At 43.7% G+C, this 24,056-nt stretch overlaps 1 protein-coding gene across 2 annotated transcripts in view; it reads left to right on the top strand.

Annotated features, from left to right (window-relative positions):
- NSD1 (nuclear receptor binding SET domain protein 1) overlaps positions 1-23,146 on the top strand; it is a 65,317-nt gene extending 42,171 nt beyond the window's left edge. For both annotated transcript variants that reach the window (XM_083182109.1, XM_083182108.1), the window contains exons 7-22: positions 1,246-1,373; positions 5,378-5,435; positions 6,977-7,083; positions 7,802-7,945; positions 9,588-9,711; positions 10,803-11,003; positions 11,291-11,470; positions 12,512-12,668; positions 12,755-12,960; positions 13,045-13,157; positions 16,974-17,243; positions 17,511-17,627; positions 17,852-17,993; positions 18,542-18,648; positions 19,285-19,474; positions 20,123-23,146. In XM_083182109.1, coding sequence (XP_083038235.1) covers positions 1,246-1,373; positions 5,378-5,435; positions 6,977-7,083; positions 7,802-7,945; positions 9,588-9,711; positions 10,803-11,003; positions 11,291-11,470; positions 12,512-12,668; positions 12,755-12,960; positions 13,045-13,157; positions 16,974-17,243; positions 17,511-17,627; positions 17,852-17,993; positions 18,542-18,648; positions 19,285-19,474; positions 20,123-21,591 — 3,713 coding nt within the window. In that variant the 3' untranslated portion in view covers positions 21,592-23,146. The remainder of the gene's footprint in view (positions 1-1,245; positions 1,374-5,377; positions 5,436-6,976; positions 7,084-7,801; positions 7,946-9,587; positions 9,712-10,802; positions 11,004-11,290; positions 11,471-12,511; positions 12,669-12,754; positions 12,961-13,044; positions 13,158-16,973; positions 17,244-17,510; positions 17,628-17,851; positions 17,994-18,541; positions 18,649-19,284; positions 19,475-20,122) is intronic.
- Positions 23,147-24,056: the final 910 nt, after the last annotated feature.

Below are 24,056 nucleotides of genomic sequence, written 5' to 3'. Positions count from 1 at the left end.
TTCCAAGTACTAGCAGAAAACGAGTCCTATAAATAGGCAACCACATCTAAGGAAAGGTTCATGGTGAAATTAAAAAGTCCTCGTTTTTTTTATTTTTACTGGCGATTGCTATTAGTTGGAGAAGCTACGAAACGTAGAGTAGATACAAAATAAAACCGTGTTTGTTGCAGCGTCCTGGAGTTCAGTTCAGTTTATTTGTTGGATTATATATATCCTCAGTGTCACAAGCTGTTTAATGTTAGAAGTTTATGTAAACTACTTTCCCTGATTTTATTCTTGAGGCTTAAAATGTCCCCAAATCACTAATCTATTGTTTTTGAGGGTTTGTGTGAGTTCACTAATTTTGAGTCCCAGAGTGCTGCAAAGTGCATGGCACCATTTTGAAGGCTTTACTGTTACGTACAATCCCTTAAATCCTAAAGTTTGATGCTTTCTAGTTGTGGTGATGTATGACTGTCCTCCCTGCTCTGTTTGTGTGGGTACAATTATTTACATGTTCCAGAATCTGGATTGTCCTTCATCTGAGCTTTAGAATTCCCTTTGTTTGTTGTATGCAGAACATATTAGAAAAAAAAAAGATCATTTTAGATTTTGCAGTTGCATGAGTAATGAATCTCGGAAAAAAGGCGGCCTTGTCTCCTATTTACTAATTTTCAGAAAAAGCATTGGTCTAGGTATTTGAATTGTGTATTTGGTAGTGTAGTGTACAAAAACAAGAGGTGACCACATATATTTAAGGTACTATATAAGCCCCTCCCCTACAACTTGGTATCTTTGATTTCTTTATTGGAATGTTTTTGTGGTAAATGGTTTTTCTTATTTTTTTTTCTTTTTGTTATATTCATCTGACCAGTATTCTGCATTTTCAGATCTGAGGGATTGATTTCATATAATTTTGTTTCTGCTGAGTTTTCTTGGGCTTTCTACTGATCCCAGATTGGAATGTGCTGCTGTGCAATTCTATACGATGATTCTTTTTAAGAAGAGATGTGCGGGTTCTGTTCTACTGGGGTTTACTCTGTTCTCAAATCGGGATCGTATCGGCTGTCGCATATTTTTTATAACTTAATAAAACCGAACTTGCACATCTCTGTTTTAAAGTAACGAATAGGCTATTAGATCATAAACTTTTCATCGCTATTTATTTTAATATATCTTTTCATTTTTTCTTTTGTTTTCGCTAGTGCCACTAGTTCCTTTCTTGTATATTAACTTCAGGATGATTTTCTTTTTTGTAAACTAAAGGGAGCAGTGGAAACAGACGAAAAAGTAAACTAATACCAAGAGTGTGTGAATTTGATGATCTGGATGCACAACTCGGCCTTGGAGAAGAGGAAGAGGAACAGGAAGAAAAATATATACCGCCACCTAAGGTAACTAGTTTTGAAAGTTGTCATCGTTAATATTTGGAATATGTGGTATTTTAGCAAGTACTGGACTGAGAATGTTTGGAACTTGCATGGGTGATCTATTCTAGTTACTTAGAATACCATGGACTCTCCACATTACCTCTAGCATTCAGGCCCTCAATAGGTTGTGAATAACAGTGATTGCAGGAGTAATCCGTTATGTATGAAATCACTGAGTAGCAACAGTTATTTGCCATTTACAGCGTATATATACTATACATGTACTGGCTATTTGGTTCCGTTTGATACCTGGTGTTGGGGGGACTTGACATCCTTACTTGGCACACAGCAGTCCTAAACGGATTATATGATTTAAGGGGATTGTCTTTTCCACGTTATGGTTTCAGAACATATGGTTTACACTAAAGGTCATATTTAGACAGTGAACTAAAGTCATGAAACAATGAAAGTTAGTAAACCTGAAATAGTGAGCGGGGAAAGGTACAATAGTAGTTTGCTAAATAAGACTGAATATTTTGTTGAGTGGTATGTTGGTTGTCTACTCTTGCTATTTAGCTGCATGAACAGCTGGGATGGTTTGAGTCCACCAGCATTGACTATTTTCTAGACTCTAGCTGTAAGATGCTTCCCTGGCATTGTACAGTAAGGGTGGAGTCACATAATGGACAATTACTTTCAGATTTTAATACAAATAATAGTTTGGTTTTGTTGATTTTACATTTTCAGAACCTTGAGTTGCCACATGCTTCTTAAGTGGAAGATGGGTTTTCTCTTAAGAGCTCAGTATTGGCTCAAACAAGTAGATTGTTATTCGAAGTCGGCAATGGCGATGGCTGCTGTTACCACTGGTAACATTACAAGAACAATTTTTTTTTTTCATACTCTTTGGAGGACACTGCTAATCATGGGGTGAAGTGGGCACTTGCGCATTAGAAGGCGCTTATTTAAACTCAAACTTTGACGACATCTGCCTCCTCCACTCTACAGATGTAGTCTTTATTTCAATGGTCAGAATCTCAATGCTCACAATATTGGCGATGGGGGGAAAGTATTAGGGATAGGCTGTGGAGGGAGGTAGGGTTAGGCGGTGGTAGGGGTGACTTAGAGGGTTTGGGTTAAGGCCCCCATACACTATACGATTTTGGGACGATTTCATCCGATTTCGGCACTTTGGGCCGATAACCGGATGAAATCGCCCCAAAATCGCAGGTGTGTGATGTTTGATCCGATGCGCGGTCCCGTGCGCATCGGACCGGATCAGGGAGGTCGGACGGTCAGCACATAAGATCATCCGACCTCCCTGTATGCTATGCATATGCCTGCCCACCTGTCAGGCATATGCATGCAGACACCGGGGGGCGGGGGAGCACGGCGGGCAGACACACTGACCTGGCTGGGCAGCTGTGATCACAAATAGCAGCGCTGCCGCTGCGGGACGGACGGGACGCACAGTGGCGGCTATTAGATTTTTAAAATCCCTGTCAAATGACCGGCCGTTCTGTGATTGGCTGAGAGCTCTCTCAGCCAATCACAGAACGGCCGGTCATTTGACAGGTATTTTGAAAATCTAATAGCCGCCACTGTGCGTCCCGTCCGTCCCGCAGCGGCAGCGCTGCTATTTGTGATCACAGCTGCCAAGCCAGGTCAGCATCACTCGCCGCCGCCCGCCCCCACTACTGCCGCCGCCCGCCCCCACTGCTCCTCACCGCCCAGCAGCTCCCCATTTGTTTTACATGTGATAAATCGCAAGCGATTTATCACATGTAAAAACTGGCTCATCAAGTGCCAAATTGTATGTGAGCCTCCCGGGGAGCTGCCGGGCGGCTCACAGGAGAATTGGGTCCGACTTGTCCTAAGGACAAGTCGGCCTAATGTATGGGGACCTTTAGAGATGGGACACTTGCAAGTAATCACCATCATTTTCACAGACTTGATCCTGTTGCCATTATTCTGACCATCTGGATTCTTGGAGACTTTTGCAATGTCGTACTCAACCAGTCTTTACTCAATACTAGTACTCAATGCAGTCTTGAATTTTACAATGAGTGTTTATTACTGCATCAGCACCCTCTAGACTCCAATGGGTACTTGTTTCCTAGCACGGCGCCAGCGATTTTTATCTTAAGCATCGGGACCTAAAAAATTGCATCCATCGCATGCAACCAAATCGCATGCGATGCGATTGATGTGATTTTTACATTGGAATCAATGTAAAATGGTCCCTGAGACCCAATTTTACATTGGTCCCAATGTAAAAAGCCCCCGAAACCCCAATTTTAATTGCATACCCCCCCCCTCATGGGTGAAATGGCCCCCCATTGTTAACGCCACCCCACGATGAACGCCAACCCGAAGCGTGGCGAGCGCAACGAGTCCGCGTCCTCGGACCTTTTCATACCCCTACTATCCACGCCGGTGTGGAGTTGATGTTCTAAAGTGTGGCGAGCGCAGCGAGCCACCGAGTCCGAATCGTGGCAAGGGGACGCGCATAACTTCACAGGTATACGCGTCCCCTCGCGGGGCTTGCTGCGCTCGCCACACTTTATAAAATCAACTCCACGCCGATGTGCATAGTGGGGGTATGAAAAGGTCGGAGGATGCGTACCGCTGCGCTCGCCACGCTTCCGGTTGGCGTCAATAGTGGGGTGGTAGTTAACAATGGGGGGACACTTCACATACTTAAAACCCATGACGGTGCATATACAATCAAAAATTGGACCCATTTGCCATTGTTACCTATGTAAAATCGCGTTGATCGCATCGCATGCCATTATAATGGCATGCTATGGTCACGATCAACGCGATTTTATCATTGAAAGCTAATTTAACATTAAGCCCTTTGTAAAATCGTGTCTATCGCATCGCATGCCATTATAATGGCATGCTATGGCCGCGATCAACGCGATTTTATCATTGAAAGCTAATTTAAAATTGAGCCCTATGTAAAATCGCGTTGATCGTGTCGGTTGCATCACATGCCATTATAATGGCATACGATGGACGCGATCAACGCGATTTTCTCCTTGCCGGCAATTAAAAGACTTAATTGACAGAAAATTGCGTCAATCGTATACCTTAAGTTACCTTAACTTAAGGTATGTGATCTACCACGACGGGCGCCGTGCTAGGAAACAAGTACCCTCCAATGTTATCAGAATCCCTCAAATGTTTTGATTTTAACCTTGAATTCCAGAAATCTGGTTTTTTTTTTTTTTTTTTTTTTTTAATTTTGTTAATTATTGTTGCTTTTTGAGACCAAAACCCTTACTCCACAAGGTGGATTGTAATTTTGACATTAATCAGGCAAATCTTTGTGTCATGAGTCTGAGCTGATCTTGCTTGACTTAAGGCCCCCTTACACTTGTTCAACTTATTGCTCAACAAATTGAACCTGATTGACTTGAGATTTATCCTATGTGCAGAAGGTTCAATCTCTTCCAATCTCTTGGTTATACCCAATGGCACATGATTGTGGATTGTGTCCTACACATCAGGCTCATAAGATTTTGTATGACAGGTGCATCAGATCTTGTCAGGTAAATTGACTCAAATTGGATCAAATCTCACAAAATCTCCCAAGTGTAAGGGACCCTTTAGTAGATTTCTACCACTATCAATCTAATGGACTGCCAAAACAAAATAAACACACAACTGCTTCCTTTTTAGTTTTATTTTTAAATACTTTGCTTATGCTTTATGGTGCCCATACACGGTACAATTATTGTATGCAATTTGGACTAGATTGCATCATATTTTGCAATGCAATGAGATGCAATTTAGTACAAAAAGTATGTGCAGCACATACTTCTTGAGCTGTACGATGGGATGTGTGTATGAGCGCGCATCTCATTGCACCTGGAAATTGTACCATGTATGGGCACCTACAGTTTTGAAGTATTTTTAGAACATTGTTCTATTCCTTGTTCTGCATTTGAAAATTCACTTTTTTTTTTTAATTTTTGCTGCTGTAATGTTATTTAATAATTTATTATTTTATTTTACTTTAGCCTATAACTTCAGTTCCTCTCAAGAAACCCTCCCACAAGCGCATCAGATACAGACCAGGTAAGATTTGATGTGGAATAATCCATAGTTTCCCAACCGCAGCTGGTACAGTTCAGGTTTAAGGATATATCCATGCAGATTCCAGATGGCACAATAAAACTGACTAAATAAAGATGTCTTAATCAAAATTAAGTCACCTATGCTCAAACATTGACATCCTTAAAACCTGGACTGTAATGATGTGTTTGGAAAACTGTGAAATAGCCTCTTAAATCTTCTTTTGTTTTATATGCGATGCGAAGTGTAAGTACAGGTTCAGTATCCCTTATACGAAATGCTCGGGACCACAAGCATTTCCTATAAGGGATTATTGCGGATTTCGGAATATTTTTTATTTTTTTACTTGCCTGGTCCCTTGGCAGGCCCCCAACGTCCACTGCATCCCCTGGTGTACGTGGCGGCCTTTGGATTCCTCTCCATTGGCCTCCCCAGTCCCAAGGAGGTATTGTGCAGGTGCGCCGGCGACATCACCCATACATTAGTTTCTCCTGGGGTTAAAGGATGTGAACCTGAATACTTTGCCTTTTATCCCATTGTTAAACTAAGTTCTGTTAGTCTTCAGGCCACAGTGGTGTCTGTTCTTCTTTATCCCTGTTTCTGGGCCTGTGGTGCCTGGTCAATTGGTGTCCTAGAGTTAACTGTAGGATTCACACCTCTTGCAGGGAAAACCCACAATGGTTCATTCCGTCAAAGCCACCACGGCGGTGACCCACCTTCTTGTATACTTACAGGATGGTTTGAGCCCAAGTTCACATATCTCACTGTTATCTTCCAGAAGAGGCTAGCTCTTACGAGCTCTGCAGAAGTGTGACACATTGGGCCTTTATGACTAGGGAAGACAATTCTGTCTCATTTTTTTCAGTCCTGGGATTTCTGGGATACCAGGGATTCCGTAAATAAATGAAAAACTTGTTTCATTCCAACCGGTCCACCCCAAAGGTGTGAAATATATGTATACTCTATTTCATCACACTCGCATTAAAGCAATGGAGCCTGTTCCTTGTAATATGAAGGCTCTACACTTGTATTTTGAACACAAAATGCCTGATTCAGAGTAAAATGCTGCTGCATACATGTTCAGCGCCTGTTGTCCACCAGTCAGCTACTTTAAGCAAATGCCGCTACTTTAAGCAAATGCCACTACTTAGCCCTTCCCTGTTGTACATCCATGTTTCCGAATGACTCCCACTGATTGGCTAGGCTTCACACAAAGGAGATATGTACACCTGTGCAGAAGAAAAAAACCTCAGCAGTCCAATCATGCCTAGATATGTATAGATTTCTGTATGCACAAAGTTCAAGAATGCAAGCATACATAGGCCACATGTAATATGGTGTGAGAATCCGAGAAACCTGGTTGATTTTGCCATGTAATTGATTGCTGCTTTAAAATAATGGAAGAATTCTCCCAAAATCTCTCACTTTCTGATTCTCACACCCTATTACATTTAGCCCATGGTGTACAGTATAATGTACTACAATGGTATCGTTTCTGTGGTTGAACTCACTATAGTCACAGACTTATTTCCCCCCCATCCCAGCATCTAATAGGCTGCCTGAAAATCGGAGGAAACGGAAACGGTTAAGACTTGCTGGTAAATTTAAGAAAGAAAACCACCCAATGCCTCCTGAAGCTCCAAGTTCTGAGGTAATAAGTCCCCCCTCCCCTCATGTGTTTGCACGTGTGTGGGCATTGTGGAATTGATCAAAAGCACCCAGGGGGAAGTTGTCGCACTCACATGATGCACTTCCTATGGATCGGTGATGTGACTATTTTATGTGCCGTGGCACTATAATCACTGCAAACTAGTCCCAAATGGACACATCTGTATGCTGGACACGCTGTATATAATATGTACTTTAATAAAAGAAAACCATATGTGTATAAAGGGAAAATATGCACACTTGCCCATTTCCACACATTTATTTTGAATAACGTAAGATACTTGAAATGTACAACGCATGTATCAGGAGCAAACCTGTAAAAATATTAAACAATTTGTAGTTTGGTTATTTAGGTGCAGAAGTGACCTCTTCTAGCCAACATATTTAACTAATTTTGTGACTCAAAAGAAGATTCCATTCAAGAGAGGGAGGGTGTTTAAATTGCCTCTCGAGACATTTACTGAATTTAACTTGCACATTAACACCCTTGATTCGCCTATTAAGGTACAGGAGACCTTAAACGGAAGATACACGTTTCTCTAAAAATGAAACTTGTGCACATGAGTAGTACTGTACATCAGTTTTACACCAAGCTGTATCTTTACATTGTACAAAAAGTATGAGTGGCTGTGAAGTTCCTTTTATTGTGGTGTTTTGGCTTTTGGTCATATATACATACTTGTTGAATTGTTTCTATAAAGGGAGATATTCAAGACAGTGCTGCAAACAGTCCGAGTGACACAGCTGAAGAAGGACTGGAATATGATCATGGAGGACCATCCTCAAAGAAGATCCAAGCGGATAGAGGTGGAGGTGGAGCCGCCATGAAAGAGAATGTGTGCCAGGTATGAGGCAAAGTTCAGCTAAAACAAGTTCTTTAAGCTTGACCACTGTTTTGTTTATGTTTATAAAATGGATTTTTAGTAATGTACACAGTTTGTGATGCTGTATTCCTTGTTGCAATTTTACATGTTCTTTCATTCAGTCATTGCTTAAATGTTAGACCCTTTTTTTTATAAGGTCTGTGGATTCAGTATATAAGCTTTGTGTAATCAATTTTGTGGCTTCATAATATGAAAGGTGTTTTTTGTACTTTTGTTTTAACCAGGGCTCAGAGAGGCTTAAGTGATCTGTTTGGAAGCAGGGAGTGTATTTTATGTGGTATCCAAACTATTTGTCTACAGCAAAGAGATAGACAACCATTAGTTCGACATGTAAAAAGGTTGGCATGCAAAAAGGTTGACACTACCATTAGGTCGACAGTGTCTAGGTCGACAGTCAAAAGGTCGACATGAGTTTTCACTGTTTTTTGAGCCGACATGTGCCGACAGGTGGCATTTCATGCCCTACCATCCACTAGGGTGAGGTGTGAGAATAAAAGTGTGCCGAGCGCAGCGAGGCACCGTGCCCGATGCATCGCGAGTGAAGTGGTTCACTTCAAACTGTGTCCATGTCGACTGTGTCAACATTTGGGACAAAAAAACAGTGAAAACCCCCATGTCGACCTTTTGACTGTGTACCTAGACCAGGGGTGTCAAACACAAGGCCCGCGGACCAAATCCGGCCCGCCAGACCTCTTCATGTGGCCCGCGCAGCCGCAGCCAGCCTTCACCTTTTATTCTCGATTTTATTTATTTTTTTAAACAAGAAAGCCGCCTCTTCAGCGCATGCGCGGCAGCCTACAAGCCAGAGAACGTCTGCCCTCTAGCGCAGTGCCGCCGGTCGTCAACCCCTCCTCCGCTCCCACCTGCTGTATAGGAGCCAGAGAGAGGAAAGAGCAGGTCCGTCGTGGTGAATGGTGCTGCTGCTGCTGCTGTGCGCTCCAGGTCACTTACTGCTGAGTGTGCACTGCACAATGACCGGGAGCACGCTGCCCCCCACTCCGGGATAGATCGTGCGAGGAGCACTACTCACAGGAGGGAGGGGGAAATGCGCCTGTGTGAGAGCGCAGCTGTGTCCTTGGTGGTGGAGCAGCTCAGACTGGAGTGGACGCATCATAGCGGGTAAGTGTCAAACTCTCTGCCTATGTGTGTGTGTGTACTGGCACATTGCAGCCCATCATTAATTGCTGTGTACCATGATAATAAGCAGGACATATGCCCTAAGACTGAGTGCTGCCCCCTGTGCAGGCAGCGTGTGCCCTAATGCACTGCAGTTCACAGCAATAGCAGGAGGGAAATGCTACTGCTCAGTATACAATAATTGAATGCAGTGACAATAATTTATGATAATAAAGAGTGGACACATAGTCCTACAGATACAACCGGCCCTTTGAAGGTGACCAAACTGCTGATGCGGACCCCGATGAATTTGAGTTTGACACCCCTGACCTAGACACATGTCGACCTAATGGTAGTGTCGACCTTTTTGCTTGTCGAACTAATGGTTGTCTATCTTTTTGCTGTAGATCCCTTGTCCCGCTTCCATTTTATGTAAGTCACCTTATTTCCTGCAGTATACTTGGAGAGTGTCCAATCTACTTTGCAGGTGTGCGAGAAGCCGGGGGAGCTGCTGCTGTGTGAGGCCCAGTGCTGTGGAGCGTTCCATTTGCAGTGTCTTGGTATGAATGGTATGCCCCGGGGAAAGTTCATCTGTAGCGAGTGTTCTTCAGGTGAGTGACTACACAATAGCAAGCAAGTGTTAGTTACATTAGCACTTGTATTAGCAAGTTGCATTCCACCTAGACACCAAAAACAGGCAATGCTTCTCATTGGCTGGGTTCTAAATTTGATAGTCTAATATGACATATAGGGTTATGGATTATTAGGTTGACCACTATTGTTAGACAGGCAAATGGCCAACATATGAAGAAGCTTGACCTGTTCAAAAGGCTGACACAATCAATATGTCAACATGGACATCATATATGTGTAAAGCGTCCCCTCACATGGCTCCATACGCTCGCCATGCTTCGGGCCGCTAGCCTCGCTGCACTCAGTGCACTATTATTATCTAAATCTATGCCCTCTATTCATGTCCACCTAATGAATATCGATCTTTTGACCATGGCGACCCATATTGGTGTATATGTGTCCTACGACCTTTTCATACACCCACTATCCACGTCGGCGTGGAGTTGATTTTATATAGCGTGGTGAGGGGACGCGTATTACTTTACATGTATTCCGCGTCCCCTCGCGGGGCTCGCCACGCTTTTGGCTCGGTGGCTCACTGCGCTCACCACACTATATAAAATCATCTCCACGCCCACGTGGATAGTGGGGGTATGAAAAGGTCATAGGACGCGAGCTCGCTGCGCTCGCCACGCTTCAGGTTGGCGTTGATAGTGGGGGTTCCGTTGGGGGTGCTTTTAACATAGTAAGCACTCAACACGTTTAATTAACTTATAGGGGCAACTTTTAACATGGGAAAACCCTTTAGGGTGCTTATACAATTTTAAATCGCATACCATTGTATGTGCGATAGAATGGCATACAATTTAAAATTGTATAACATCGGCTGCCATCGCATAACATCGCATCGCATACCATCGCATGCCTTATGGTCTGCAATGCGATGGGCGCCGTGCTAGTACACAAGTACCACATGATGCATCTACCTTCAAATGTGATAGACAGAAAATGTACTAGTACGTGGTAGAATTGATGGTCTGGAAACCAAATCTCAATCACTGTCTCTGCATTTGTCTTTAGAAATATGGCACATTAATATATTTACATAGATCATTCGTTTCATTTTCAGGTGTCCATACGTGCTTTGTATGCAAGACCTCTGACGAAGGGGTGAAACGCTGCTCACTCTCTCTGTGTGGAAAGTATTATCACGAGGACTGTGCTTTTAATTATCTCCCCACTTTGCAGCTCAATAAGGGCTTCCGCTGTTCTCTGCACGTCTGCAGTACTTGTCATGCCAACAACCCTAGCTATCAGTCTGCATCAAAAGGTGGGTTAGGCCTGAGTGTTCTTCTCTTTGTGTATGTGACAGGCTTGGGGTTTTTGTCATCTGCAAAACTGAATTCAAATCTGCATTGGTTTGTGTTGAGCCATTGTCATGTGGAAGAGTTTCTGTTCACCGGCTGCTCTGCACAGCGACCGGTAAGACTCCTCGAATCCTTTCATCACTGCACTTTGTCGTGATGAAAGAAAAGAGAGCGCTTACAATGATGGTGTGCTTACACAGGTGATTTACCACTAATCCAAGTCTTGTGCTTCTTTTATACATTGTGGCAGGTCGCCTGATGAGATGTGTGCGATGCCCAGTTGCCTATCATGCCAATGATTTCTGTTTGGCAGCCGGGACAGTTATTCTGGCCTCGAATAGCATCATTTGCCCCAATCACTTTACTCCTCGCAGAGGTTGTAAGAACCATGAGCACATCAACGTCAGCTGGTGTTTCGTGTGCTCTGAAGGTAGGTGTATCATCTTATGTTATTTAATTTATTTGTTACCAGTTTTTTATATAACGTACACATATTCCACAGCGCTTTATAGAGGTTTTTCAAACATTCACATCAGTCCCTGCCCCAGTGGAGCTTACAATCTATATTCCCTACCACATGTACACGCACACACAGACATTCTAGGGTTAATTTTGTTGGGAGCTAATTAACCTACCAGTATATTTTTGGATTGTGGGAGGAAACGGGAGTATCCGGAGGAAACCCACGCAAGCACGGGGAGCATATACAAACTCCATGGTTTCCATGCATTCCTTATCTCTGTACGATTTACAGTAAGGGCTGACTGGGACTTTGTAGATAATTTATGCATTTCAAGAAACAACCGGAAAGCAATTACACGTCTGCTGTTCAATATTTGGCGAAGGCTACTAAGCATCTTGAAATGGCTTGATTTTAAAGGTTTCATTTTATTTTAGTTTTGTTCCGTTATCCTCATCAGTATAATCGTAAACACAAATAAAAATGGAAAGCTAGACATACATTTTTTGGATTTTGTCTAATTTCACCCGATTCCAGCGCATCAGGTTGAGGAATTGCATGATAAGTGACAAGTCGCATGTATTTTGGATCCACGACCCTAGATCGCAAGTGCTGCACTATAGATCGTTATATCGGATCCAACAGGATTTGGCAGCACTTGCTGGGATCGCATGCGATGTATCGCATGCAAGAGCTCCGCATGCGATCCTGCAACAACGCATGCCGGGTCGGGGGGGTGGGGGGGTCTGCTGTAACTTCTCACCTTGGAAAAGTCTCAGCAATGTATGGCAAGCTTTAGAGATTATATCCACTATTAAATAACCGGAAAGAACAAAACCATTTTATGTATGCATGGGTTAGTCTTCAATTTCCAGTAGTGCATAGAACGTCGGTTTTGATATCGTGACCACTTGGCCTTGTCGAAACAATGATCAATAATTTAGGAAAGGTAGGGTATTCTTGGAATAGAGGAATTGTTTGTTTCTGATGAATCCCGTATCTTTATGCCAGGTGGGAGTCTTCTTTGTTGTGAATCCTGCCCAGCTGCTTTCCATCGTGAGTGTCTTAACATCGACATGCCAGAAGGTAACTGGTTCTGCAATGACTGCAAAGCTGGCAAAAAGCCCCATTACAAGGAAGTGGTATGGGTGAAAGTTGGGAGATACAGGTAACAGAACTCTTGGATAGTCAACAATCTTACCTTCTTACTATTCCTAACCGGGGCAATGAAACCAATTGATGTTTCTTTCTTAGGTGGTGGCCTGCTGAGGTTTGTCACCCAAAGTGCATTCCACCAAACATCCAAAAGATGAAACATGACATTGGAGAGTTTCCAGTCTTGTTTTTCGGTTCCAAGGATTATTTATGGACCCACCAGGCCAGGGTATTTCCATACATGGAAGGAGATGCCCTGAACAAAGATAAAATGAGCAAGGGTGTGGATGCCACGTATAAGAAAGGTGATCATAGCATTTGCATTCATACCTGAAAGGTGTAGCTTTGTGGTTTTGGAGGGTCTTTTCAACTCTGTGATTTTTCTACAGGGCTCATGGAAGCTGCAGAGAGGTTTGAAGAACTTAAAGCACAGAAAGAAATGAGGCAGCTGCAAGAGGAAAAGAAAAATGACAAAAAGCCTCCACCCTATAAGCACATTAAAGTGAGTGCATGTCCTACCTTCTATATCCAGAGACTGCATGTTCTGGATAGAGCGCTGGTATTCATTACACTGGAAAGCAATATTTTTGCTACTAGGAAAACGTTTGGTGTTCTAGGCTAAATGGTGTGTGGCGATTCCAAAACTGAAATCAAAATTCACCTATCACATCAGGATATCAAGTTCTAGACATTACCAACATTTTAATTGTACGTTTTACATAGTGTTTGCTATTTTCCACAAATCCGACTTGAGCCAAATAACAGCCTGGATATATTATTTTCTGTTGTTTTTGTTTTAAAAGCCCGAAATTTTGTCTAGCTGGCTGAGGCTAGCTGCATGGCAAATTCCTTCCACAAACCTGTCCTCAGCCAGTGTGTATGAGGGCTGGAGGCTAGCTGCATGGCAAATTTCTTCCACAAACCTGTCCTCAGCCAGTGTGTATGAGGACTGGAGGCTAGCTGCATGGCAAATTCCTTCCACATACATGTCCTCAGCCAGTGTGTATGAGGGCTGGAGGCTAGCTGCATGGCAAATTCCTTCCACAAACCTGTCCTCAGCCAGTGTGTATGAGGACTGGAGGCTAGCTGCATGGCAAATTCCTTCCACATACATGTCCTCAGCCAGTGTGTATGAGGGCTGGAGGCTAGCTGCATGGCAAATTCCTTCCACAAACCTGTCCTCAGCCAGTGTGTATGAGGGCTGGAGGCTAGCTGCATGGCAAATTTCTTCCACAAACCTGTCCTCAGCCAGTGTGTATGAGGACTGGAGGCTAGCTGCATGGCAAATTCCTTCCACATACATGTCCTCAGCCAGTGTGTATGAGGGCTGGAGGCTAGCTGCATGGCAAATTCCTTCCACAAACATGTCCTCAGCCAGTGTGTATGGGGGCTGGGGGCTAGCTGCATGGCAAATTCCTTCCACAAACCTGTCCTCAGCCAGTGTGTATGAGGGCTGGAGGCTAGCTGCATGGCAAATTCCTTCCACAAACCTGTCCTCAGCCAGTGTGTATGAGGACTGGAGGCTAGCTGCATGGCAAATTCCTTCCACATACATGTCCTCAGCCAGTGTGTATGAGGGCTGGAGGCTAGCTGCATGGCAAATTCCTTCCACAAACCTGTCCTCAGCCAGTGTGTATGAGGGCTGGAGGCTAGCTGCATGGCAAATTCCTTCCACAAACCTGTCCTCAGCCAGTGTGTATGAGGGCTGGAGGCTAGCTGCATGGCAAATTCCTTCCACAAACCTGTCCTCAACCAGTGTGTATGAGGACTGGAGGCTAGCTGCATGGCAAATTCCTTCCACATACATGTCCTCAGCCAGTGTGTATGAGGGCTGGAGGCTAGCTGCATGGCAAATTCCTTCCACAAACATGTCCTCAGCCAGTGTGTATGGGGGCTGGGGGCTAGCTGCATGGCAAATTCCTTCCACAAACCTGTCCTCAGCCAGTGTGTATGAGGGCTGGAGGCTAGCTGCATGGCAAATTCCTTCCACAAACCTGTCCTCAGCCAGTGTGTATGAGGACTGGAGGCTAGCTGCATGGCAAATTCCTTCCACATACATGTCCTCAGCCAGTGTGTATGAGGGCTGGAGGCTAGCTGCATGGCAAATTCCTTCCACAAACCTGTCCTCAGCCAGTGTGTATGAGGGCTGGAGGCTAGCTGCATGGCAAATTCCTTCCACAAACCTGTCCTCAGCCAGTGTGTATGAGGGCTGGAGGCTAGCTGCATGGCAAATTCCTTCCACATACATGTCCTCAGCCAGTGTGTATGAGGGCTGGAGGCTAGCTGCATGGCAAATTCCTTCCACATACATGTCCTCAGCCAGTGAGTATGAGGGCTGGAGGTTAGCTGCAGGGCAAATTCCTTCCACAAACATGTCCTCAGCCAGTTTGTATGAGGACTGGAGGCTAGCTGCAGGGCAAATTCCTTCCACATACATGTCCTCAGCCAGTGTGTATGAGGGATGGAGGCTAGCTGCATGGCAAATTCCTTCCACAAACATGTCCTCAGCCAGTGTGTATGAGGACTGGAGGCTAGCTGCATGGCAAATTCCTTCCACATACATGTCCTCAGCCAGTGTGCATGAGGGCTGGAGGCTAGCTGCAGGGCAAATTCCTTCCACATACATGTCCTCAGCCAGTGTGTATGAGGGCTGGAGGCTAGCTGCATGGCAAATTCCTTCCACATACATGTCCTCAGCCAGTGTGTATGAGGGCTGGAGGCTAGCAGTATGGCAAATTCCTTCCACATACATATCCTTATAGTGTTCCCTCTAGAGATGAGGGCCGGCAGGGCGCCGCTGCAAGGGGGGTGGACCGGGCCCGCTGACATCACAGTTGTAGGCGTGCCAGGGCCGCAACGTCACAAAAAGGGGCGGGCCCGGCCGGCGCCGTCACTAAAGGGGGCAGGCCCGGCACCGCCGAAGTTACCGTGCTGCCGGGGAAGCGCTGGGAATCGCCGTCTAAGGCGGCGCTGCGCTTCCCCGTGCACACAGCCAGGGCAGGCACCACGCTGTTTTAGCGGGGCCCTGCTAGCAGGGCAGGGCAAATTTTTCCCTGTAAAAATCGGGCAGGGCGCAGCGCCCCGCTAAAACAGCCTAGCGGGAACACTATCCTCAGCCAGTGAGTATGAGGGCTGGAGGCTAGCTGCATGGAAAATTATTTCCACATACATGTCCTCAGCCAGTGTGTATGAGGGCTGGAGATTAGCTGCATGGCAAATTCTTTCCACAAACATGTCCTCAGCCAGTCTATATGAGGACTGGAGGCTAGCAGAATGTCAGCTCAGTGGAAACCTCTGTATACTAGGATCAATGTACAGTGAAGCCGTTGCCAACCTGTCCATGCTAGGGAAATTATTCAAAACTACCACAAGAAAATAGAACCTATTTCTCCCTCTGCATTGTTGTAGTGCCATGAAGTGGGTGGTAAATGCTATAAAATAGGTGGATTGCCTCAAAATGAAGGGAAACCACGCCTTTTTTTTATCAGTATTGACCCATCCCCAATCAATTTCTTTGCAGTATCAAATACACACCACACACACACACACACACACGTCCTCCTATGTACATAGAAATTACTTACGTCCTCCCACCAACAGATTCTTGTACCTCTGTAGTTAATCACCTCAAATCTTAGTTTTTTTCTTATGCAGCAGTGCTGTAAAGGAACACAGGTGATAGAAGGTTGGGTAAAAGTATACTTACTGTTGGTTGTGTACTGATGACTAAGATTTTTGAGCACATTGCTTTTCATAATCCTGGCATAAAAACTAATCCCTATGGACCCTGTATTATGGCAATGGTCTTCACATTAAAAAGTTGACATGAGTTTGTCATGTTTTATTTGTCAGTTTGGTGAAATCATCACATGGACCCCAAATTAGTGTTCCACATCCCCTTGCATGTGTCTCTTACCACATGTCCAAATTGAAAAGCTCCTGGCAACCTTTGTTATGTGTCAACCATTGTCATGTAGGCCTTTTTCCTGTGTCGACCTCATTATTGTCGACACTATTGTGACCTATTGACATAGACACTGCAGACCCGCATACCATCCTAGATACATCCTGGTCCTTGGGAGCTCATTTGGGAATACTAATGATGCAGTGCTGGAGCGAAGCTCTGGATGATCCATGAGTCTGTAGAGCATCTCTGGGTGATCCATGAATAAAAAGAGCCTTGCCAAGCCAAAACCCGATTATAGACTTTGGATTTAAGTAATGGACTGTTAGATAATTTGGCAGGCCTGAATATTGTATAATGTATTGCCTTTAATTTTATCTGAAAACCTTCATATGCGGAATCCTTTCCTGGCAGGTGAATAGGCCAATTGGCAAAGTTCAGATCTTCACAGCTGATCTGTCTGAGATTCCACGTTGCAACTGCAAGGCCTCAGATGAAAGTCCTTGTGGTCAGGACTCCGAATGCATCAACCGCATGCTGCTATATGAATGCCATCCTTCTGTGTGCCCAGCTGGCGAGAGCTGCCTGAATCAAGCGTTCTCCAAACGCCAGTACCCTGATGTAGAGATTTTTCGAACTCTTAGCCGTGGCTGGGGGTTGCGCTGCAAGAGCGATGTGAAGAAGGTGAGTTTAGCCCTTTGTAGCCAGCTTGTATTTATTTTTGTTTTCTATGTAATTGATGTGAAATTTATCTTAGTAGTTCTATTAATTTGTTGTCTTGACTTTGAAAGGCTATTTTTTCTTAATCTAACCCATAATGGTCATAAAATCATGTTTTTGTTTCATTAGTGTATTCAAAGTGTATTTCATCACTGATGTTGTATGATCTTTCGGTGCTGCTTGCGTGGATGTACAGTACTCTCCCACTTCATCTCTCTATATTCCTTTTAGGGTGAATTTGTTAATGAGTACGTAGGGGAAATGATTGATGAAGAGGAGTGTCGAGCTCGCATCCGCGAAGCTCAGGAGCAAGATATCTCTAACTTCTACATGCTGACTCTAGACAAGGTACACATTGGAGGCTAGCATGGCGGGTCTATTCTCCTGGTAACTTCATACACAACTGGTTTGCTAAGATATTTCCTATTTTGTGGTAATTCTGATATTTATTGCTCTGGCGGTAGCTTAATGATATAGAAGTGGTTTAGTTACTATCACTTCAGAGGAAGGGAAAGTAAAACCTCCACACATCAGGCTATTTCTACATAACGTATTGCCAAATGTTGTTCTAGGATCGTGTGATTGATGCTGGGCCAAAGGGAAACTTTGCACGTTTCATGAACCACTGTTGTCAGCCAAACTGTGAGACTCAAAAATGGTCTGTGAATGGTGACACTCGCGTGGGACTTTTTGCCCTATGTGACATCAAAGCGGGTAAGAAAATAAATGGAATTATGTTTTTTGGCAAGTTATTTGTGGTCAGAAATCTCTAACCCCCTATAAACACTTTGCCAACTTGATACAAGACTTCTTGACTTTAAGATTAATAATAAACTCTAAAAGTGAAATCCGTATAAAGCTTAAAATGTCTGTGCAGTGAGGTACCGTAGTTTTGTGTTTATCATATGGGTGTGTTTAATTAGCTGCACCAATAAGGTATTTAATTAGTAGGGAATACTCGATGCAATCGGATTGTACCTCACAGCTCACGGAGCTATGAGGTAAAATCGACCGCTACAAGTGTTTGTGCATGGCAAACCCAGAACATAAGGGAAGGGTTCGTACTCAACCAATCAACTCTGAATCTACCCCATTATAACCTGACACAACACAGTCTTCGATCTTCTGGGAATACTATAAATGTTTTTTGCATTGGCTTCTTAATTGATCTTTCATTATTAATTTTGAAGTAGTATGGATAAACCTAAACGACGTAGTTTGGCTTCTGATCTTTAACCCTTTGTGTTTCCTACCTTTTACAGGGACAGAGCTAACTTTCAACTACAACTTGGAGTGTCTGGGCAATGGAAAGACTGTGTGTAAATGTGGTGCACCAAACTGCAGTGGTTTCCTTGGAGTTAGACCTAAGGTTTGTTCTCCAAAATTAAATTCATGTCCTAATGTAAGAATGTTAAGCGTGGAAGATTAGAGAATGTTTCACAATGTAGAAGAATAAGAATTTTTTTTTTTTTTTTTGAGTGGAGGCAATCTGTGACTATGGCTGAGATAGCTAGATCTATGTAATCCTATTTCACTAGATAGATGTGAGGATCCTGGGCAGCAGCCGTGGCTTTTTCCCACATCACGCTCTTTACAGCTCATTCTCATCAGGCTGTGTGGTGTATTGAGGCTAGATGTATGAGGGCACATCTGATGGCACAATACAGTGCACATTTACACACATACTGTAGCTATACCGGTGTATTCAGAGTGGTCTAAATAGCACAAAGTGTGGGAACAGTATAAGCCGCCAATGCTAGGAATTATATACAGTTATTATGTAAGAGAACCATGTATTCTATACCGTACTGTGTTTTTGGAAGAGTGTTCTGCTCACATATTATGCATGGCTATATGGAATTATTATGATTAGGCAGATAGTGTCAGATAATTTTTTTGTTATGTATACTATGAAAGGACATATTGTAATAGTGGGCACAGGTTGTAATGGTGCTAAGTCCTCTCGATCCCTGGAAATAATGCCCCTGCTTTTCTCTGCATTCAGAACCAGCCCACAACATCCGAGGACAGGGCCAGGAGGAAGTATGTGAAGCGTAAGAAAAGTGAAGTGGTGAAGGAACATGAAGATGAATGTTTCAGCTGTGGAGATGGAGGACAGCTTGTTTCCTGCAAAAAACCAGGGTGCCCAAAAGTATACCACGCGGACTGCTTAAGCTTAACCCGTAGACCTGCTGGTAAGTAGACTTTAGGACACGGTAATGAGCCACGCTGCAGTCTTTGTGGAAAATGAATGCCAATGTCCAATTATAAAGCGCAAAGGAATATGCTGCACTATATAAGAAACTAAATAAATAAATGACCATGATAAAGAAAGGTGTCCCTTCAGTGTATGAGCAACTACTGCGTGCCAAGGAGGTTATCCTTGTGAGGCATTCACAAGCTATTGTGTTCAGATGCTTTGCTCATTGTAACAGCCGTGATCCCAGATTGCATACTTCCCTATGACTGAGCATTTTTATCATGTCTACGGTAAACCCCACAAAGCACAATGCAGTCCTAGCATCTGTTGCAGGCCTGTCACTCTGCACGGTCTGATGTAGCTTTTCTCAATATCATGATCAATAAATCAGTTTAATGTAATTAGTAAATGAAAAAGTCTCTGATGGTACATTTTGATCAAACCTAAAAGTTTAGGACTATTAAACATGGAAATGACAATGTAAAGCCATTAACTAAAGCAATGAGCCATCATATGTGGCTGGTATAGGCTGTGTAAATCTGATAGCCTATATTGTTTAGTTTTAGCAGAAAGTGCTTGCTAATAAATGCACTTCATACTACTGATTGTTTACATCATGGACCGTTTCCTGTTGTTTCCCCAGGCAAGTGGGAGTGTCCCTGGCATCAGTGCGATGTGTGTAACAAGGAGGCAGCTTCCTTCTGTGAAATGTGCCCCAGCTCCTTCTGCAAACAGCACCGAGAGGGCATGCTCTTCATATCAAAGCTGGACGGACGGTTATCCTGCCCTGAACATGACCCCTGTGGGCCTCATCCTTTGGAGCCAGGAGAAATTAGGGAAGTTGAATCTTCATCTGGCACAGAAACTGACCCCTCTCTGCTACATCAACCAATTAAAGAGCCTGCATGTAGAAAAAAGGAGGAAACTTCTCCAAGTAATAAAGAAAGTCCTACGCTAGCTAAAGTGCCGGGGACTCCATCAGTGGCTAATACTCCAGAATCCGGGGATGCATTGCAGGCCCTCGGAGAGAGCTCAAAGCCTTCTGAGAAGGTATTGGTAGCTTCTCCTGAGAAACGGTCTTTGACTACTGGCAAAATCCTTCTTACCTCCGCTGGACAGAAATCTTCCTCTGGTAGAAAGCTGTTTTTGGCTTCTCCTGCACAGAAGCGTTTGCCTGCTGGGCAAGTGCTCTTGGCCTCTTTGGGGAAGAAGACTTTGTCTACTGGGAAGGTTTTGTTGGCTTCAATAGGAAAGAAAAGCCTGCCATCTGGGAAAGTACTATTGACCTCTGTTGGTAAGAACTCTTCACCTGTTGGTAGAGTGCTGCTATCTTCTAGAGGGAAACAACCTATGTCAACAGGGAAAGTTGTATTGGCAAGAGCTGGAAAGTACCCGGCAGAGGCAGGGAAGGTGCTCCTGGCTACCGCTGTAAAACAGCAGGCATCTTCAGAAAGGCATGTTCTGGCTGATGACATCAAAGCTTTAGCAGGGAAGTCCGATCATGTGAAAGTGAGTCCGAGTGGGCTATACTTAGGCAATTCACTACCACGTGTTAAGAGACCACTATCCAATACCCCTAAAGATAAAGGTAATACTGCTTTACAGAAGCCAATAACTCCAGCCACTGCTAAAGGGGAGCTTAATAATGGCTGCCAAAAAGGGAGCACTCCTTCAAAAGAGAGGCTTGTTAGTATGAAAGATCGCGCCTCTGTTTCCGATTCAAAAGAGTGTCCAAAACCACCGTCAAAGAGAGCCTCTATTCGTACTTCACCAGAAGATGCTAATGCTCATAAAGGAGCGTCTTTAAGGTCAGCAGAAAAAGAAAAATCAACCTCATTAGAAAAACCTTTCAATTCAATACAGAATGCCTTGGCCGCTATTTTAAAACCCCAAACCAAAAGCCCCAAAGAGGGACCTCCATCTGCATTTGGTAAAACGTCCAGCCATGCGCCAGAAGTGGTCTCAGTAAAGGAACCTTCCCTTTCAGTTGACTCTGTAGTTCTACTGCAGGAAGAGGCTGTGTCTGTTGACCAGGACTTTGCTACAGATTGTCAGCCACAAACCACATCCAACCTTTGTCCTGCCCTTTTTGTAACAGCGGAAAAGAAATGAAATGCAGGACTAAAGTAGAGAACAGGTGGAAAGGGGACTGTTGTGCCTCATTGTGTGAGAAATGCAACGCATTGTATTGGATGCAGCTGCCATGTCTGCGCACAAACCAGTATCAGTGTAGTTGTACTGTAGACTCTCAGTGGGCAGCCTGCTACACTTGTTTTGCCTCTGTTTAGATGTTGGCTTGCAGGTAAAGACTCCAGATTCACTTCACTGATGATGAACTGCTTAAGTCCTCAGTGGATTTACAATTTCTGTAAATGACCAGGACAAGTGCGCCTATCTGGAAAAGGCTGTGGTTTGTACTAGACGAACAATGCAATAAGGCACTTCTGACTGATAATGTGTAGCTCTGCAAATAATCTAGGGTTTGATGGCAGAGAATAGAGAGGTGCCTTATTACAGTGAGTAATGTTATAAGCTGAGGATTTCAGGAAACCTTTTATTGCCAGTGGACCTCACATTGGGTTGTGTGTGCTTTTTGGATTCCTTTGTTGCTGGGTCATTTTTTTTTTTTTTTTAACGTTCAGTTCTGTCAATGCATGCCTGAGCTGCTTCCTGCGTAGTTCTACGGTGTTCTGTTAGATTACACATGCCAAACTACCACTAGCATTACTGGGTAAACCGAAGAGCATTACCGCAGTATTACACCTGTTCATGTGAATCCTTCCAATAGAGCAGACCCATTACATCCTATGGCTATTGCCCATTGAACAGACTGATTGCAGTTTCAGCTGCAGCTATCAAGAGATGGTTTTAGATCGTGTTTTTAAGAAGAAAAAAAAGGGCATTGATAAAATGCTGCACAACAGTGACGATTAACCTAGTAATGTAGTCATTATAGTATGGCAGTCCCATGACCATTTTAACCAATGAAAAATTAGCGGTATGGGATAGTTTTAGCCATGGTTAGGGATCATGAAGAATAACACTGCAGATGAGTTCTGACCATAGTTACCTTATTATGGGAGATGAAGTAAGGGCTTAGATGAGGTAAACATTCTGATAAGATATCATGAGTGTGCAAGTGGTGCTACATTACATGATCTTTCAAGGATAGTTGCTTAAAAGAAAATATGACCTATTATTACTTTGCGCTTAAAGTTGTCATATGCAAATCCGAAGGAGGAGTATCTGCATATAGAGGCATACTTTGGTAGTGGCCAATAGTCAGCGCCCCCAGCTCAAACATCCCACGCTCTCGCTCTCTCTCTCTCTCTCTCTCTCTCTCTCTCTCTCATCCTCCTTCACACATAAAATACACATCTGCCTTTGCTGGATCTGAGCAATGTAAGCTGGGAATTATGGTGCTATGGGCAGCTGTGCTTATTGTTTTACTGTATTTTGTTTTTTAAACCTTGTGAATCTTGGTGTTGGTGTCTATACCAGTGCCTCAATGATGTGAGCAGATTTTTCACACTGATTCTGTTTCATGTTTGTTTCTCCAGTCCTGTGAACATTTGTAATTTTACCCTTCAATGGTTTGGTTCAGAGTTGGAAACTCTCATTTTTTTTTTTTTTATTTTGTAATAAACTAGACCATTGTGATTTTAAACCATTTTAAATGCATGGGTTTGGAGAAGTGTGCTATGTGTGTATGATATCTCCCCCTCCCTTCCCCACCTCCCATCCCCTGCTCCTTCCCAAATTATGTCTAGTTTTTGTGGTCACTACCCAAAGTTCAGCCATTGCCCCAGCCAAAGGTATTCAATATATAAACTGCTATATGTCACGTAGAAGCCAGTATGTGTTCTAGTGTGGCTAGTGCCGTTATTTGTGTATCGGTGGGAGAACATGTATTGCTGAGTAACTGCACCAGCCCAATGTCTTGAATTGATGCAATGAAAGTTGGTTTAGGAAAATCATTGCTTCTGTGAAGTCGGCTTAAAGCTTTGCGGAACACATCTCATAGCGCCACTTGATGCTATCTTACTTTCTACAGAATGTCCAGGCAACACAAATGAGTCAAGCCTGTACATTTGAAATCACACAAAAAGCAGCTTACGGTGGCCATCTTCTCTAGATTAACAGGGATATAAATAGAATTCAACAGGAGCGATTTATGGTTTCATGGGTGTACAACTCAGCCCTACAGAAACCAAGTACCATACACCCATCCAGAGCAGACATTCCTACCCAAAGTTTCCATTCTGGTACTCAGTCAGGGTTGCTACTGTATGAGGACTACCAATGAGGAAAAGACTGCACTCTACATCCGGAATAAACCCCTTCAACATAACACTTTGTCCATCACTCCACATTCACTGGTGCTAACCTACTCTATACAACTGAATCTCTGCTCCATCCTACTGACTGTGCTAAAGGACGATCAGGACAGCAGTCTGATACCTGGGTACATTAATGTCCATTTGTTGGGAAGGCTGCATGTATGAAACAAGTGTTCCTCAAACTTTCCTACTTTTTCTTTTTGTTACTTTGTTTCTCTGTAAGTAGGTTCCTGCATT

Source organism: Crinia signifera, chromosome 4 (assembly GCF_055691185.1).
Source record: "Crinia signifera chromosome 4, ASM5569118v1, whole genome shotgun sequence".
Taxonomy (NCBI): domain Eukaryota; kingdom Metazoa; phylum Chordata; class Amphibia; order Anura; family Myobatrachidae; genus Crinia; species Crinia signifera.
The sequence above is the reverse complement of the archived record's forward strand: the minus strand, read 5'-3'. Positions and strand labels throughout refer to the sequence as shown.